The sequence below is a fragment of the Antechinus flavipes genome, chromosome 5, assembly GCF_016432865.1.
Source record: "Antechinus flavipes isolate AdamAnt ecotype Samford, QLD, Australia chromosome 5, AdamAnt_v2, whole genome shotgun sequence".
Classification (NCBI taxonomy): domain Eukaryota; kingdom Metazoa; phylum Chordata; class Mammalia; order Dasyuromorphia; family Dasyuridae; genus Antechinus; species Antechinus flavipes.
Window position 1 is genome coordinate 196,858,756 of NC_067402.1, and position 15,293 is coordinate 196,874,048.

Here is a 15,293-nt window from a genome sequence, read left to right on the forward strand (position 1 = left end):
ATAAGAAAATTAGTTGCATGGAAAAGCATAGTTTGTAGAATAAGGGAGGGTGCTGCGGGATGTAGGATGAGAGATGCCTATGTCTGGAGTATTGGGTTTAGTCTGAAGGATCATTAATAAGTTTTTTGTGTTTTCAAAGTAGAAGCACCAGAATGGTACAAGGTCTCCAAAACATGCTACGTTTATATTGGTTGAAGAAATTGGGGATGATTAGTAAGATTTGAGTGACCTGGGAGTTATCTTCAAGTATTTGAAGAGTTGTTATATGGAAAAGGTTTAGCCCCAGGGACTAGAACTAAGGTAGTTGATGGAATTTACAAAGATACATACAGTTATTATATTAATTATAGAGTCACAATATTTTTGAACTGAGAAAAGATTACCTAGTTAACCACTGAAATTTGAATAGTATTAAAAATTCATTTGTCCAAAAATATCTCTCTCAATCAACAACAAACCTTCCCACAATGCTTGAAATTGCCAATTTTGTATACATCAGCATACATATTTCTTATTTTCTCTCAAAAGCATGTAAGCATTTTTAAATCAAGAACTCTTTGTCTTTGTATTTCATGGTACCTGGCATTTAGTAAACACTTAATTAATGCTTGCTTGATAAATGTTTTTCAGAGACCATTTCCAATAGGATGAGATGAAGGATAAGCTATTTTTAATGAGGGAGGAGTACAAAAGAAAAGTCTTAAGGCAGTATGTTCCAGAAGGGCAAACCTAGTTTAGGTGTTGCAGTGCAGAGCACTTGCAAGTACTTAGTTTATGCTTGTAAGGGGATGGGGGAAGTTGAGAGGTACCTGAAGCAAGTTCTACTACATTTCCAATTTTCCCTCAGATTCCACTTCCTTCCCAGTCTACTCATTCTTTTCTCTCTATATATACTTCCTAATATACTCTGATGTACTCTGTTGTCCTTTAGGTAGAGTCAGGGTATGTTTGTGAAGGAGATCACAAGACCATGGCCAAAGCCATCAAAGACAGAGTATCCCTGATAAAGAGAAAACGAGAGCAGCGACAGTTGGTAAGGGAAGAACAGGAGAAAAGAAAGCAAGAAGAGATCAGTTTAAAGGAGCAAGTTGAACAGCCAACAACTGTTTCTCAGGCTGGGACCAAATTGATTCCTTCTACTCCTGGCACAGTTACTGTCTCTACCACATCAGCCTCAGTTTCCACCCAAGTGGAACCAGAAGAACCAGAGGCAGATCAACACCAACAACTTCAGTATCAACAACCTAGTCTCTCCGTGTTGTGTAAGTATTTCTATAACAAAGAGTTCTGCTTGTAATTCAGTGGAATTAAAAGATAGTAACTTCTAATTGTAAGTTAAAAGTGGGAATGAGTTGGAACTGGTTTCTCTTTCCTACATTTATGATCGCAGAATTGGAACACATTAATCTGCTAAATGCTCCATTTAACATGTCTAGACTCAATCTGATTCCTGGGTATAATTGGCTGTGAACTAGCATCAGCTTTCAGTTTTTTCAGTGTTTGTACTAATAAACAGTACATCCCCTATACAACATCAATTATTGGAAGACTTTGAAAATTATTTAACTTTGAACTAAAGTTAACTAGATAAAAGGGAAGCCTAGTGTAATAGATGGAAGAGCCAGCCCCAGACTCAAATTCAAATCTTGTCTTTGACCCATAGTAGTTTTGTGAAACTAGATAATTCATTTAACTTATCAATATCCCAGATAACTGCAAGATTTAGAAGTGGCAAAGAAGGTACAGAGGAAAATTCTTTGCCAGGAAATTCCCTACATTGATGAAATCATAGATTCAGACCAAATAAAATAAAGATAACCTAATTAATGCTGTTCTGTGACCCAATCCATACAGAGAGTAGTTGGAATTAAAGTTGTGCTTTGTCCTGATTAAAAGGAGAGTGAACTTAGTCGTTAGAAGACATTTTCCATTTTGACTTATTTTAAGTCATTGATATCAATTTTCTTCTCAACATTGTGAGAAGCCAGCCCTTTATACAAACTTGAACTCAGATTTCTATGGTGCTTTGTGGTTTACATCCTTGAAGAATGTACATATGAGGAAACTGAATTCTTACTTTGTCCAGATACTAATTGAGATTGCCCTCATGACTCCAGAGTGCTTTTTCACACTGCCTCTACTAATTGGTTTTATAGAACACTCTTATATAATAGAACACTCACATAATAAATTGGAGTCTATATCTTTCTAGCTGATCCTGCCTTTGACAACCTTTAACATCTGTATCTGTGATTTGTCATCATTGTTAACAACTTGATGAGTCAGGCTTAATAGCATTGTACCTCTATATTGTACCTATATTCTAGACCAAGAACCAGGAGGACACAGGGCTTAAGTGATTTGCTTAGGGCATAGTTCTTCTCCCTGGACCAGGATTCTAAAGTATGTTTTTTTGACTCCAAGTCAGTCCACTTCATCAAATTGCATCTTTTTTGTGATAGAAGCCAATTACTAACATTAAACAGGATAATATTAAAGTAGTTTTAGAAGTTTTCTGAACTTTTTAATCTATGTGATGTTATATCTTGTTGTCTTGTTTGTTCCCCTAAGCTGATGGAACAGTTGACAGTGGTCAGGGGTCTTCAGTCTTCACAGAATCTCGAGTGAGCAGCCAGCAGACTGTCTCATATGGGTCTCAACATGATCAGGCACTTTCAACAGGCACGATCCCAAGCTATACAGCTTCTGTTGTTCAAGCACAATCCCAGCCTCATGGTGTATATCCTTCCTCCACCGTGGTAAGTAAAAGTGTAAGAAACTACATAATTATATTTACAGCAGAAAAGCTCTTAGGATCAATCCATCACTACTGTCAAGGTACCAACATATATTAAAGAAGAAAAGTTTGCCATGGTGTGCAAGCTGTTACCCACCCTAAAGAAAAAAGCTTTTTGATGTAGATGATTAGGGTGATGAGTGAACACATTACTTAATCAACTTAAGGCCTTCAATTATAGTGATAATACCTGAGTAAATATATGACCAAGCTCTAGTCACAGTAATGTAGTGCTTTTACTAGTAAGGAACAGCCAAATCAAAATTGTTCTAAGAAACAGTAACTGTGAAAGCAGTTGGTTTTTAAAAAAAAAAAAATAGGAGTTTTTTTTCAGAAGTGTTATTTGTTGAGCATTTTTTTGTTAGATTTCTTATTGTGGAAGTCACAGGTAAGTGACTTATATAGAATGCTGCATGTGAGCACTCCAGAATGAACAAATCCTGTGTTTGCATTTCCATTTTATTTAGTGCTTGTGTTTAGTTTACCATAAGTTGCTGTGCATATATTCCTTCCTTGGAAAGTCTGTTGGGCACAAATTCCTTCCCTAGTGTATATTTGCCTTCCCTTGGCCCCGTTCTTTTTCTTCTTCTCCCTCCTTCTCCTCCCTTCCCTCCTCCCCCCAACCCTCGTTGTTAGTTTTTGACTACTTGTTCATTTTCAGTATTTATGGTGACTATTTCCTAAAATGTTATATGTGTATGCATACATATATATATATATATATATATCTATATCTTATAAACACAGTATTATCCCTGGGGTCACTATCTCTCTTTGCCCCTTTCTTCTAATGTGAAGCCCATTTTGAGATATATTTTAAGATAATTGCATATTTCATGAGTCTCTGGTCCTTAGATTTTTCTATGGATCTTAGTAGTTGTATGTTATATAAAACATTGACTATAATTGGTATTATTCTATCATTGCCTTAAAAGAGCCTTTGGTTAAAACACTTATTTCCATCTGTAGCCAAGTAGTCAGTCTGTTAATTTTTTCAAAAGGCTATTAATTTTCATGTTTGTGGTATTCTTGACCTTCTTTAAATGTGTTTTTCATTAAGTTGTAGAAAGTTCTTTACTATATAGCTTCCTATCCCAAAGTGTGTGGGGTGGGTAGGGGAATATGGCTTGTATCATAATCTTTTCTAACAATCTTGAATTTATTGACTTCCAAGTTTTATGGCCACAATAATTAAAAGGAAAATACTAATCTTCTGGTTTTGAAAAGTTCAATTTCAGATTGGAGGGAGGGAGAGAGGGAGGAAGGGAAAAGGGTAAAGTAAGGAGAAGAAATTAAAATTGGTTGGAAGAGCTCTAGAAAAGCTATTTAAAAATTGTCCTTATGCCCCTGAAGATATTTCTAGTTTCCACCGTGTGCATTCAACATTTTTTGTCTGAACTTTTTTTGGATGTTAAAATTTAATTTTAACATCTTGTAGAATGTAAGCTCCTTGAGGGCAGGAATTGTTTAATTTTTGTCTTTGTGTTCCAAGTACTTACCACAGTGCCTTGCACATTAAAGACATTTGATTATTTTATTGATTTGTTTTAATTTTCATTGAGAAATGTTAAAAGGAGAGTTCTTGGCTATAAGTCTGTAGTCTATTGAGAAAAATTTAATTTGAAAAAAATCATATGCCTGCTGTTCTCATGTTTTTAATTTTATTCTAATTCTTATTAACAATTAAATTTCTAATCAACTGGCTTCATTTGCCACATGGTTGTGAGACATTGGGAGTTGAGTTTAAAAAAAATAATTGTTGGGGATAGCTAGGTGACACAGTGGATAGAACACCAGTCCTGAGTTCAGATCTGACCTTAGACACTTAACACTTCCTAGCTATGTGACCCTGGGCAAGGTGCTTAATCCCAATTGCCTCAGCAAAAAATAAATTAAAAAAAAAAAAAAAAGAAAGGGAAAAAAAAAGAAATAATTGTGATTTTAATTTTTGATTCACAGACACATCTGGGTAATGATGACTATTAGGCAGAAATCCCTTTGCCTTCTAACACTTTATAGTAGTAATACAGTAAGATTTTGACATTTTTGAAGTGTTTAATTTTTTTAAAAAATTAATTTCATAGTATTTCACTTTTAATACTTTAGATTTGTATGGTACATTTTCTCCTAAGGAGCTCAAACCACTTAAATTATATTGATTCTTACAAATCAATTGATGAAGCATGAAGATGAAGAATTACCATTTTGTTTAACCAGTAAAAACATAATGTTATACTGTATTAAGTTATGTGTTTTTTAAAGCAAATTTTCCTTGAATAAGATAACTTTCTCTTCCAATATACATATGATAAAAATAATGTATTTGTAAATCTGAGTCTTCCTAATAAAGAAACATACATTTCTCTCAATGCATCCAGTATTACTATAGACTTGATCCCTATAAAATATGCAGTGTAGGTATTTTTTTCTTATATGTTCTTGAAACCCAGAGACCCTCAAATGCATACATACATTATGTTCCTGCCTTTAAATATATCCTTCTGTCAATTAAAAACATTCTTTTCCATTTAAACTAGGATAGTAGAGTCAGAATATCCTAGAGGGTATTTGCCTAGTAACATATGAGGCAACAGACTTTACGAACCTTTCTGGATGAAAAGGGAGCAGCAGTGAGTTGTCACCCCAGTGATTTATTGTCAAGTGAATTTACCTAGAGTGCTTCATGAGAAATCTTATTAGTATTGACTCGAATGGGGATTGTTATCTTGACATCCTATGTCCCATTTCTATTACACATGGTTGTTATTTTTTTCTCCAGAATACTGTATTTATCTTCATTTTTTGTTTTTTATTTAGCCTCATCGTGATGGTAGCATGTTGGTTTGTGTTCCCCATCTTTCTGCTGTTCCTTTTATGTCCTGCATCTCTCCCAGTGTTCCTTCTACCCCACCACCAATGCTGTCTGCTCCTCTTTCTCCTTCCTACCTTCGGACTGCTCCTGAAGAAACATTTGCTGAAAAACTTTCTAAGGCATTGGAGGATATCCTGCCCATGCACTCTGCCTCTCCACGCAAGCAAAGGCGCTCCAGCTTGCCCTCCCTCTTTGTCAGTCCTGAATGTTTATTATACTTCCTGGAAAAATGAAGATAAGTCACTATTAAATACATCCAGGCTTTTAGAATTTTAATAAAAATGGAGCAGACTAGAGTAGACAGAATTATAACATTGTATTTCTGGAGTGTGTCTCTTTTTTAGTAATCTTATTTCTGGGAGTCATAATGGAGTTGCAATGAAACTTTGAAGACTTAATAATGTGATTAATGGTGGAGATTATATGGAAAGCCTATTTATCTTCCATCCTAAGCTGAAAGGGAAGAACAAATCTAGTCAGTCTTAGATTTCAGATCTGCCAAAAAAGATTTATCCAAAACGAATTTAAGGTCTGCTGCAGAGACTTGAAATTACCACTACTGAATTCCCTTCTTTAGAGTAAGACCTTTATTAAAATTTTACCAAGAGGGATAACATAGACCTTCTCATAATATTTCCATATATTAGTTGATCAAGTCTTAACAGAAAATATAATATTCTCCCTAAGGAAATGGGAATCAAAACCAGTTCATTCTTATTGAGGGATGAAGTGGGAAGATTGGAAAGGAAAAATTAGACAATAGGGCCTTTTGTCCCCACAAACAACAGATATATTCCATCAGTTTTACAGAGTCAAGTTAGATGAATTAGCCATTCTATTAAAAACTGTCAGTTTAATTTGTTAAAATTTTAAAAATCCAGATTCATGTGTTTGGAACAAATCTCAGGTTATTTTGGTAATAGCCAAGCTTTACATTTTCTCCCTGCTTGATTCTAAAAGGGAAAACATCATTAAAAGCTGACTATAACCTGTTGAATTTTTATAGAAAATTTTGCCTGAATAGAATTGACTGAAATAGTAGAATTATTTGGATATTTCAGTAAAAGAGAAAGGCACATGCTCTTGTTTCCTTATAGAAATATTCCTCTTTGGCTGATTTATTTTGATTATACTTTTTTGAGTATAGGATCAGTGACTTTAGAATTAAAGATTATCTTAACAATATCTGACCTAATCCTCTCATTTTATAGAGTTAGGGGGCAACTGTTCTCAGGTCACATAGGAAGTAAGTCTCTTGCAGAGGAGAAAGTGGAACTGGCTCTCTGACTCCAAATTTAATACTCTTTCCTCTATAATTTGGTCAGATCACTAATTCTGCATTTTAAGAGCTGAAATTAAAGAATTTTTACTCCTTATTAGAAATGCTGTTCACCTCATGGGTTATTTTTTAAGCTAATATTGTATATGCCTTTGATGAGGTATCAAATACTATGGTCCCAAAGTTTATGGATAATTCTTGTCTGAAAGAAAAAGTTCTCCTTCTGTGAAGGACATAAAAAGTTTAAAAAGTTACTCTAATGTTTAGATATTAGTACTCTTTAGTGTTTAGACATTAGTACTCTTTGTTTTACAAGTCTGACTTCACCCTGTGCTAGGTTGGGCAGTGTAATTATCCAAATTAGTTTATTAATTTATTTAAGTATCCATAATTAGTTTTGCCCTTTCTAATAGATTAGAATGTGAGCTTCCTGAGATTGGAGACTATCTTTTCTATCTGTATCCCCAGCTCCTTACCATAGTACTTTGCAAATAGTTAACACTCAAAATGATGTTTATGCTCATTCATATATAATATAGACATAGAACATAGGATTTCACCTTACTTTCAGGAGAGAGAAGCATATCCTCATGTGTAGACTCCCTTCCCTGCAATTCAATTAGTGTACAGATTTGTAAGATAATCCTGAAGTCTGTAAGGTAGGGATAGGATTATAATTAAGAAATTTAGGATGTAGGAATGTAAGAATATTAAATACAAATTGAAACATACTTTCCATATGATTAAAAAATATTTTGAGCAAAGATAACCTAATTTCTTAATTTAATTAATTTTCTCTTCCATTGGTGGCATTGCTCCATTAATAATTAAAGCTTAGCAGAATGAACAAAATAATCATTTATAAACAGAACTCTAAAACTATGATCCTACAATCTATTGTTGAGTTGTTTGTTTTTCATTCATTATTGACAAGGAAAGAGAAGTTATTAATTGGAAAAGCAGTATCTAACCAAAGAAAAGATTCTCATTTGTCCATTTTGCCCTGGATGTATTTAATAGATATTTATGCCATTTCTATTACTTTCAAAAACACATAATATTTGTCTTGCTAATCTTAATTTGGAGCAGTGTTCTTAAAAATTTTGCAGAACTGCTCTTGAGCAAGCTATACATGTTTAATGTAATTTCATGTCTAAATATATGAATTACTTGTCTTGTTCATGTTGATACAGCCTCAGTCCATGGTGCATCCGTGTGGGGGGACCCCAACATTCTCAGAACCACAGATATTTTTCCCAACCATTCATGAGCGTCCCGTCTCTTTTTCACCTCCTCCTACCTGCCCACCAAAGGTGGCCGTTTCTCAGCGTCGCAAGAGCACCTCCTTCTTGGAATCCCAAACTCGCCACTGCCAGCCCCTGTTGAGGACTCTTGGCCAAAATCTTCATCCTACCAGTGGTAGCCCAACTAACTGGACCACAGAGGCAGTGGTCATGTTGGGTACTACAGCCACTAGGGTTACTGGAGAGCCACATGAAGTACAAGTTCATCCTGTGTTTGAACCAACTCAAATTTATAATGACTGTAGACCTGGACTAGCACCTCCAGAAGAAGCTCACTATTTGATGCCTCAGGAAACAGTATATCTAGCAGGAGTACATTACCAGCCCCAAGGAATAGAACATTGTGATGGCTTAACATACAATTCCCCAGTGCCATCAAATCCTACAAAGCTGACCCCTGAACAGAAGCTAATACAAAGTGTTCCCCCCTCAAGCTCTGTCTTTGAATTTCCAGCTGGTCAGGCTTTCTTGGTAGGACACCTTCAGAGCCTGAGGCTAGATTCTGGAATAGGTCCAGCTTCTCCCCTCTCAAGTATTTCTGCCCCTATTAGTGCAGATGCCACATGTTTGAAATTTCACCCAATTTTTGTTCCTCACTCTGCACCTGCTGTGTTAACTCATAGCAATGAGAGCAGAACTGGCTGTGTATTTGAATTTCATGTTCATACACCAAGCTCCTCTTCAGGAGAAGGAAGTGATGCCTTATCTCAGCGTATTTATCGGAGTCTTCAGGGGACTCTTGACTTGAATCAGGAAGGGCCATCTCCTCAACCAATTGGATTGCACAGTCGCCTACAGCCTGTGACTGAAGAACAATGTAATTATCAAGGGCCAGAATTGACTGTTCCCATTGTGGAGCCCAACAGACAGAATTGGCCAGTTGGAAGTCCAGAATACTCCAGTGACTCATCACAGTTGACATCTTCTGATACAGGAGATTTCCAGTCACCTCCCCCTACAGGGGGATTATCTGCACCTTTTGGCTCTGACTTTCCATTGCCATATATCCATCTGCCTCAGACAGTATTACAAGAGTCCCCACTTTTCTTCTGCTTTTCCCAGGGTACCACAGCTCAGCAAGCCTTATCAGCTTCATTCTCTTCAGGAGGATCTACACTCTACCCTCAGGTTATAGGACAAGCTGTTGCAGAAATTTTTCTTTAATAATGTTTTTAATTCTCCATTAAGTACAATAATCATTCTTAAAGTTTCTTTCATTCAGAGAATATTGAATCCTGGAGCTGAGAAATTTTTCAATAGTGGATTGGCATTTGTAAAATGAGTAGATTAGAAAGCCAACTCCTAACCCCAACTCCACCCCCACCCCTACCCCCATATAGGAATGAAGCATTAACAAGTTGCTAAATATACCCATAATACATAACAGATCTTTTGAAATGAAAAATAGCATAAGTACGTCTTGGAAAGATTGGTTAAGTGTACCATTACATATGTCTGATCATGAAATATTTGTTACAGTATTCATGTAATGTAGAATAATAGAGAATTTTGTATCACAGAAAAAAATAGTAATTATAACTTATTATTATAATTATTTTCCTGTACATGTACTTTAGAGGGATTTTTTTGTTTTGTTTTCAATGAGAGGGGTTAAGAGAATGAAAAACTTGGCATAAACTGAAAACTTTAATTAGATTAAAAGGGACTTATTCATGAAACCAATGTAGCATTTTTTAAATGTACAACATTAATAAATGAATGTTTTTTTAACCACCAACAAAACAAGTCAGTATAATACATACCAAGTAATACTTCATAAATAAAGGATTGTATGCCAATCCTTTTGAGTGCTAAGTTATAAAGAATTTGGGATCTACAAATAGTATTTGATTGTGCCCTGTTTGACTTTTAAAAAGACAAAAGTCACATTTTCATGAGTTTCAACAGAATTAAAGTATGATTATATATAATACTTTTCCATACAAGACTAAAATAATCCAAAATGGGGATCCGAGAACTGATTAGCATTGCATAGATTATAGATCTCTTGATAAAACGTATCCCATCTTAGGACATTCTAGAAATATATCTTTGGTTTTTTTTTAATTACTACTCTTTTAAAGAATCGTAAGTCATGATTTTTGTTCACTCAAATCTAGTGACATGGGGTAATTTAATTATGAGTTTCCAAGGAAACTTGCATAGCCATGTGACTTAGAACATTACTAAAAGGCAAAAAAAAAGGATAAGGAAATCTGAAAATCATAGAATATTAAAGCAGTTATTTTTTTACTTCTTTATTATATCTTGGAACATACATATATATAAAAAACATAGAAAGTCTTGACTTTTATGAAAGCTGTCTATATGCCAAATGATTAAGGAAATGATAAAACAAAAACCATTAGTTTTTACATTGTCTTTCAGTTTTAAAATAATCTTCAGAATTATAGTTTTGAAGTTAAAAGGTTAGTCAGGAGAATTGTGATATTTAATTCTTGTGTTGTAAAGAAATATCTCAAGTGCTCAAAAGAAGAACAAGAGAAGAAAATACAAATGGGATTGGCAAATGATGAATGCTATTATCTTTTCTTAACTTCTTTTGTAAAGTCATGCTTTCATCTCTTGCCTACTCATTCAAACTTCTCATCCTTACTTTAACTTGAGACTTTAAAGTCTGAGATAGTTCATATATCCAAAACAGCTAATTACATTGATAAACTAATGACATCTGTGACTTTAAGGCTTTGTACTTATAACCTAGCGATTCTTAAAAGAGCAAAAAGAACCAGTTTAGTGGCTTTACCTATTTTTTTTTCTTGAGCTGGCTTATTAAATATAAAAATAATTCATGGTATTAATCTAATCTTTCACTTTTTCTTGCTTTAAAAATAGCCAAAAGTTACTCTGCCCGACACTTTTTTCTATAGGAATTCTATTTAACATTTCTTTTACTGTTACTTGATAGCAGATTTATGACTCATAGAAAATACTGATAGGTTTCTTTTCGACCATATATTAATTATATAGTGTCAGAATAGTCTAGAAAATTATGAACCATCTGTATTTCCACATGTTCTTTACTCCCAAAAAATTATCTTGTATAACTTCTCCCAGAAGACTTGGTACAACTAAATAAGCAGTTGAAAATATTTTATTCTCCTCAGCTATCCATGCAAACTTAGATATTTTTTACAAGAACAAATTTTTCCTTAAGGTTTTTCTCATTTCAGTTTTTATCTCCTTCTTTCCTCCAGACACCGGCACAGAGCCAGAGTCATCTGGCTTCAAGTAACTTAACTGGGATTCCAACTTCCCAGACAGCACAGCATGCTCAGCAGGTATAAATGTCTTTTAATACATATGTTTCTTTCAGAATTATGAATAAGCAGCAAATAACATTTCAGTTCAATACTAATTCCAGAAAAACTAATGATTTGCATTCCTTTTTTCAATTAATAAACTTGAAGAGGAAAATAATAATGATAATATTATTTTATTATTATGTATTATTAAGTAATCACAAGCAACTTGGGGAATAATTTAAGATTAGTCTTAATATAGCTTAATATTGGGGCAGCTAGATGGCACAGTGGATAAAGTGCCAGTCCTGGAGTCAGGAAATCCTGGGTTGAAATCCAGCCTCAGACATTTAACATTTGCTAGCTGTGTGACCCTGGGCAAATTTATTTTAACCCTTTCCCAAATACAGGGATATATGATTGAGATATATAGAATATATCTCAATATTAGTCTTCATATATTATATTTATCATATGTTATCCCATATAAATGATTTTTCCAACTAGCCAGAGTTTAGTTCTCAAAGTACCAAAAAGGTTGCAATATCTGAGGCAGGGCATGTAGAAAGAAATGTCAGGATAAGCCATCGTCCATTTTTTTAAAGTACTGTATAATATCATTGCATAATATTTTCAAATTTTCATGTATCCTTTTCTGTCTGTTATATCTCTTTACCATCCCTACATGTGCTTCTTTTAACTTGTACCTCCTTACTTCCTTTTAATAAGGACAGCCAACTAAATAACAGAGGTCAATAACAACATGTTAAGAGTGAGCCCTTAGTGACTGTTAAATATCCTCTTTGTGACAGGCCTCACTCATTTTCAGGTTTAGGGTATTGTTCCAAAACTTGACTAAATGGGATGTTAATGTATTAAGTATAAATGTTAAAGATAAGTGGGGCAGCTAGATGGCTCAGTGGAAAGCAACCAGTCCTAGAATTGGGAGGACCCAACTTCACATCCAGCTTCAGTCACTTAATACTTCCTAGCTATGTGAGTCTAGGCAAGTCACTTAACTCCATTTGCCTTACCAGAAACAAACAAGAATAAAGTAAGTATCTGTGATTAACTATTATTTACAATAATGATAATTATAGTGATCTAGTCTGGCTCCAGTACAACTGAAACCTGTTTATATTTACATTTCAAAACACTTAATAATAGTCCACATGTAATATACAGAATTGGAGAGTTTGTGTGAGGTGTGCCATTTAATTGTTTGTTCTCTTTATTTTTTGACACGATCTCCCAGGGTGGAAGTACAACAGCTTCTCATAGAGGCCCAGTTACCCTGGTGGAAGTGAGATCTTAGATCTGTTCTGTTTCCAAGCTGGGTCCTTTCAGTTCTTTTTAGGCAGCCTGGTGGCTTCTTACTATTCTAGAACTCATTATATTGGTACTAGAATTAGTGTGGAGACTCATTAGTGTACTTAATCCACTGCAGTTCAGAATACCTGAGCACAGTTTCAGCCTCTCCAGAATTGGGGATTATACGCATATGCCACAATACCCCACTGAATTACATAATTTGAAAGGATCCCAGATGCTGGCTAATCCAATCTATATTTTACCCTCTTTACTACTGTCAAAAGTGAGCAATGCAGCTTCTAAATGAAAATCTTCAGGAAACAATAATCCAATTTTTGATTGTTTGGAAATCTCTCCTTAAATCAAGTCAAAAAAAGTTCTTTGCACCTTCCTATCCATTACTCATACTTCTGACCACTGTAAACAAAAACAAGTCTGAACCTTTAAAATAGTTAGAGGTAGCTATTATATTCCATGTCCTCCATCATATCTTCTCCAAGCTAAGCCACCAAATCCCTTTAACTAAATTTCTATTGCCACCTTCTTGCTCTTTGCTATCTGACTAATCTGAATAACTCTCCTGCTTCTCAGTGATCTTCTTGAACTATGATACCCAAAAGTAACCACAGTTCTCCCAGCAGTTCTATATATAGCCTAGAATAATATTTTTTTAACATCCTTTTACACTGTTGATACATATTGAATATGCAGTTAACTAAAATCCCCAGAACTGTTTTCATAAAAATTTATCTAGCCATAACTTCCTTATTCTGTACTTAAAATTAGATTTGTAACATTCATCCCTGTTAGATTTCATATAGATATTTTTGTATGTTTGGGTTTTTGTGATGCTTTTCTGGTTTCCTTTTATACATCCTGTCACTCCTTTTCACTCTCCTTTGTACAATCATTATTCCATGTCATTTTCTCTATGTTTGAGTGCATTCCAGGACACCATTTAGTGCCCTCTTAACTTCTCTCCTCACACATTCTCTTTTTTTTTTTTTAAATAATGCATTATTAATTTAATTAAGTTAAAATTATCCTAACAATGGTACAATATTGATTGCTGTAGTATATCATCTTTTTTATTTTATTTTATTTAATAATAACTTTATATTGACAGAATCCATGCCAGGGTAATTTTTTACAACATTATCCCTTGCACTCACTTCTGTTTCGATTTTTCCCCTCCCTCCCTCCACCACCCCCCCCCAAGATGGCAAGCAGTCCTATATATGTTAAATATGTTGCAGTATATCCTAGATATAATACATATTTGCAGAACCAAACAGTTCTCTTGTTGCACAGGGAGAATTGGATTCAGAAGGTAAAAATAATTCGGGAAGAAAATCAAAAATGCAAATAGTTCATATTCGTTTCCCAGTATTCCTTCTTTGGGTGTAGCTGTTTCTGTCCATCATTTATCCGTTGAAACTCAGTTAGGTCTCTTTGTCAAAGAAATCCACTTCCATCAGAATACATCCTCATACAATATCGTTGTCGAAGTGTATAATGATCTCCTGGTTCTGCTCATTTCACTCAGCATCAGTTCATGTAAGTCTCTCCATGCCTCTGTATTCATCCTGCTGGTCATTCCTTACAGAACAATGATATTCCATAACATTCATATACCACAATTTACCCAGCCATTCTCCAATTGATGGGCATCCATTCATTTTCCAGTTTCTAGCCACTACAAACAGGGCTGCCACAAACATTTTGGCACAGACAGGTCCCTTTCCCTTTTTTAGTATCTCTTTGGGGTATAAGCCCAATAGAAACACTGCTGGATCAAAGGGTATGCACATTTTGATAACTTTTTGGGCATAATTCCAGATTGCTCTCCAGAATGGTTGGGTTCGTTCACAACTCCACCAACAATGCATCAGTGTCCCAGTTTTCCCACATCCCCTCCAACATTCATCATTATTTTTTCCTGTCATCTTGTCACACATTCTCTTGATGATCTCATTTGTATATAGGCCCATTTATTTGTTTTTGTATTTTTTGTTTTTGTGCTGAAGACTAGCAAATCTACATCTCTCCCCAAGTGTCTCTCCCAAGTTTTAGTCTCATATTACCCTAAATTGCCTGCTGAATAATTATCTGGATATGCCATCTTTCCAAAAAAAAGAAACTCATAATCATTTCACTTATTTAACCTGTTCCTCTTCCAAATTTCCTTAAAGAAATCTTCCTAGAAGCATCCAAATGTTCTACTTCCTAGTGGGATAGACAGGTGTATGTGTGTATGTATACCATCTCTGTTCATTACATGCCTACTGGGTTTGAGAACTAAAATACAACTGAAATAGCTCCTTTCTAAAAGGAACTTCTATTTTAATAGGAGAAGCAACATACTCATATATAGGGATAAACAGAATATAAACACGTATTATGCAATGAAACCTGAAACTCTAGAACTTTGGAAACCTTGGGCTGGGGGTAAGGAAGGAGGGTATTT

The 15,293-nt window shown here is 34.7% G+C and overlaps 1 protein-coding gene across 11 annotated transcripts in view; it reads left to right on the forward strand.

The window, feature by feature from the left end:
• WNK1 (WNK lysine deficient protein kinase 1) overlaps window positions 1-15,293 on the forward strand; it is a 135,876-nt gene that overhangs the window by 84,040 nt on the left and 36,543 nt on the right. For all 11 annotated transcript variants that reach the window (XM_052001302.1, XM_052001304.1, XM_052001305.1 and 8 more), the window contains 3 exons: window positions 932-1,262; window positions 2,572-2,759; window positions 11,471-11,554. In XM_052001302.1, the coding sequence (XP_051857262.1) occupies window positions 932-1,262; window positions 2,572-2,759; window positions 11,471-11,554 (603 nt within the window). The remainder of the gene's footprint in view (window positions 1-931; window positions 1,263-2,571; window positions 2,760-11,470; window positions 11,555-15,293) is intronic.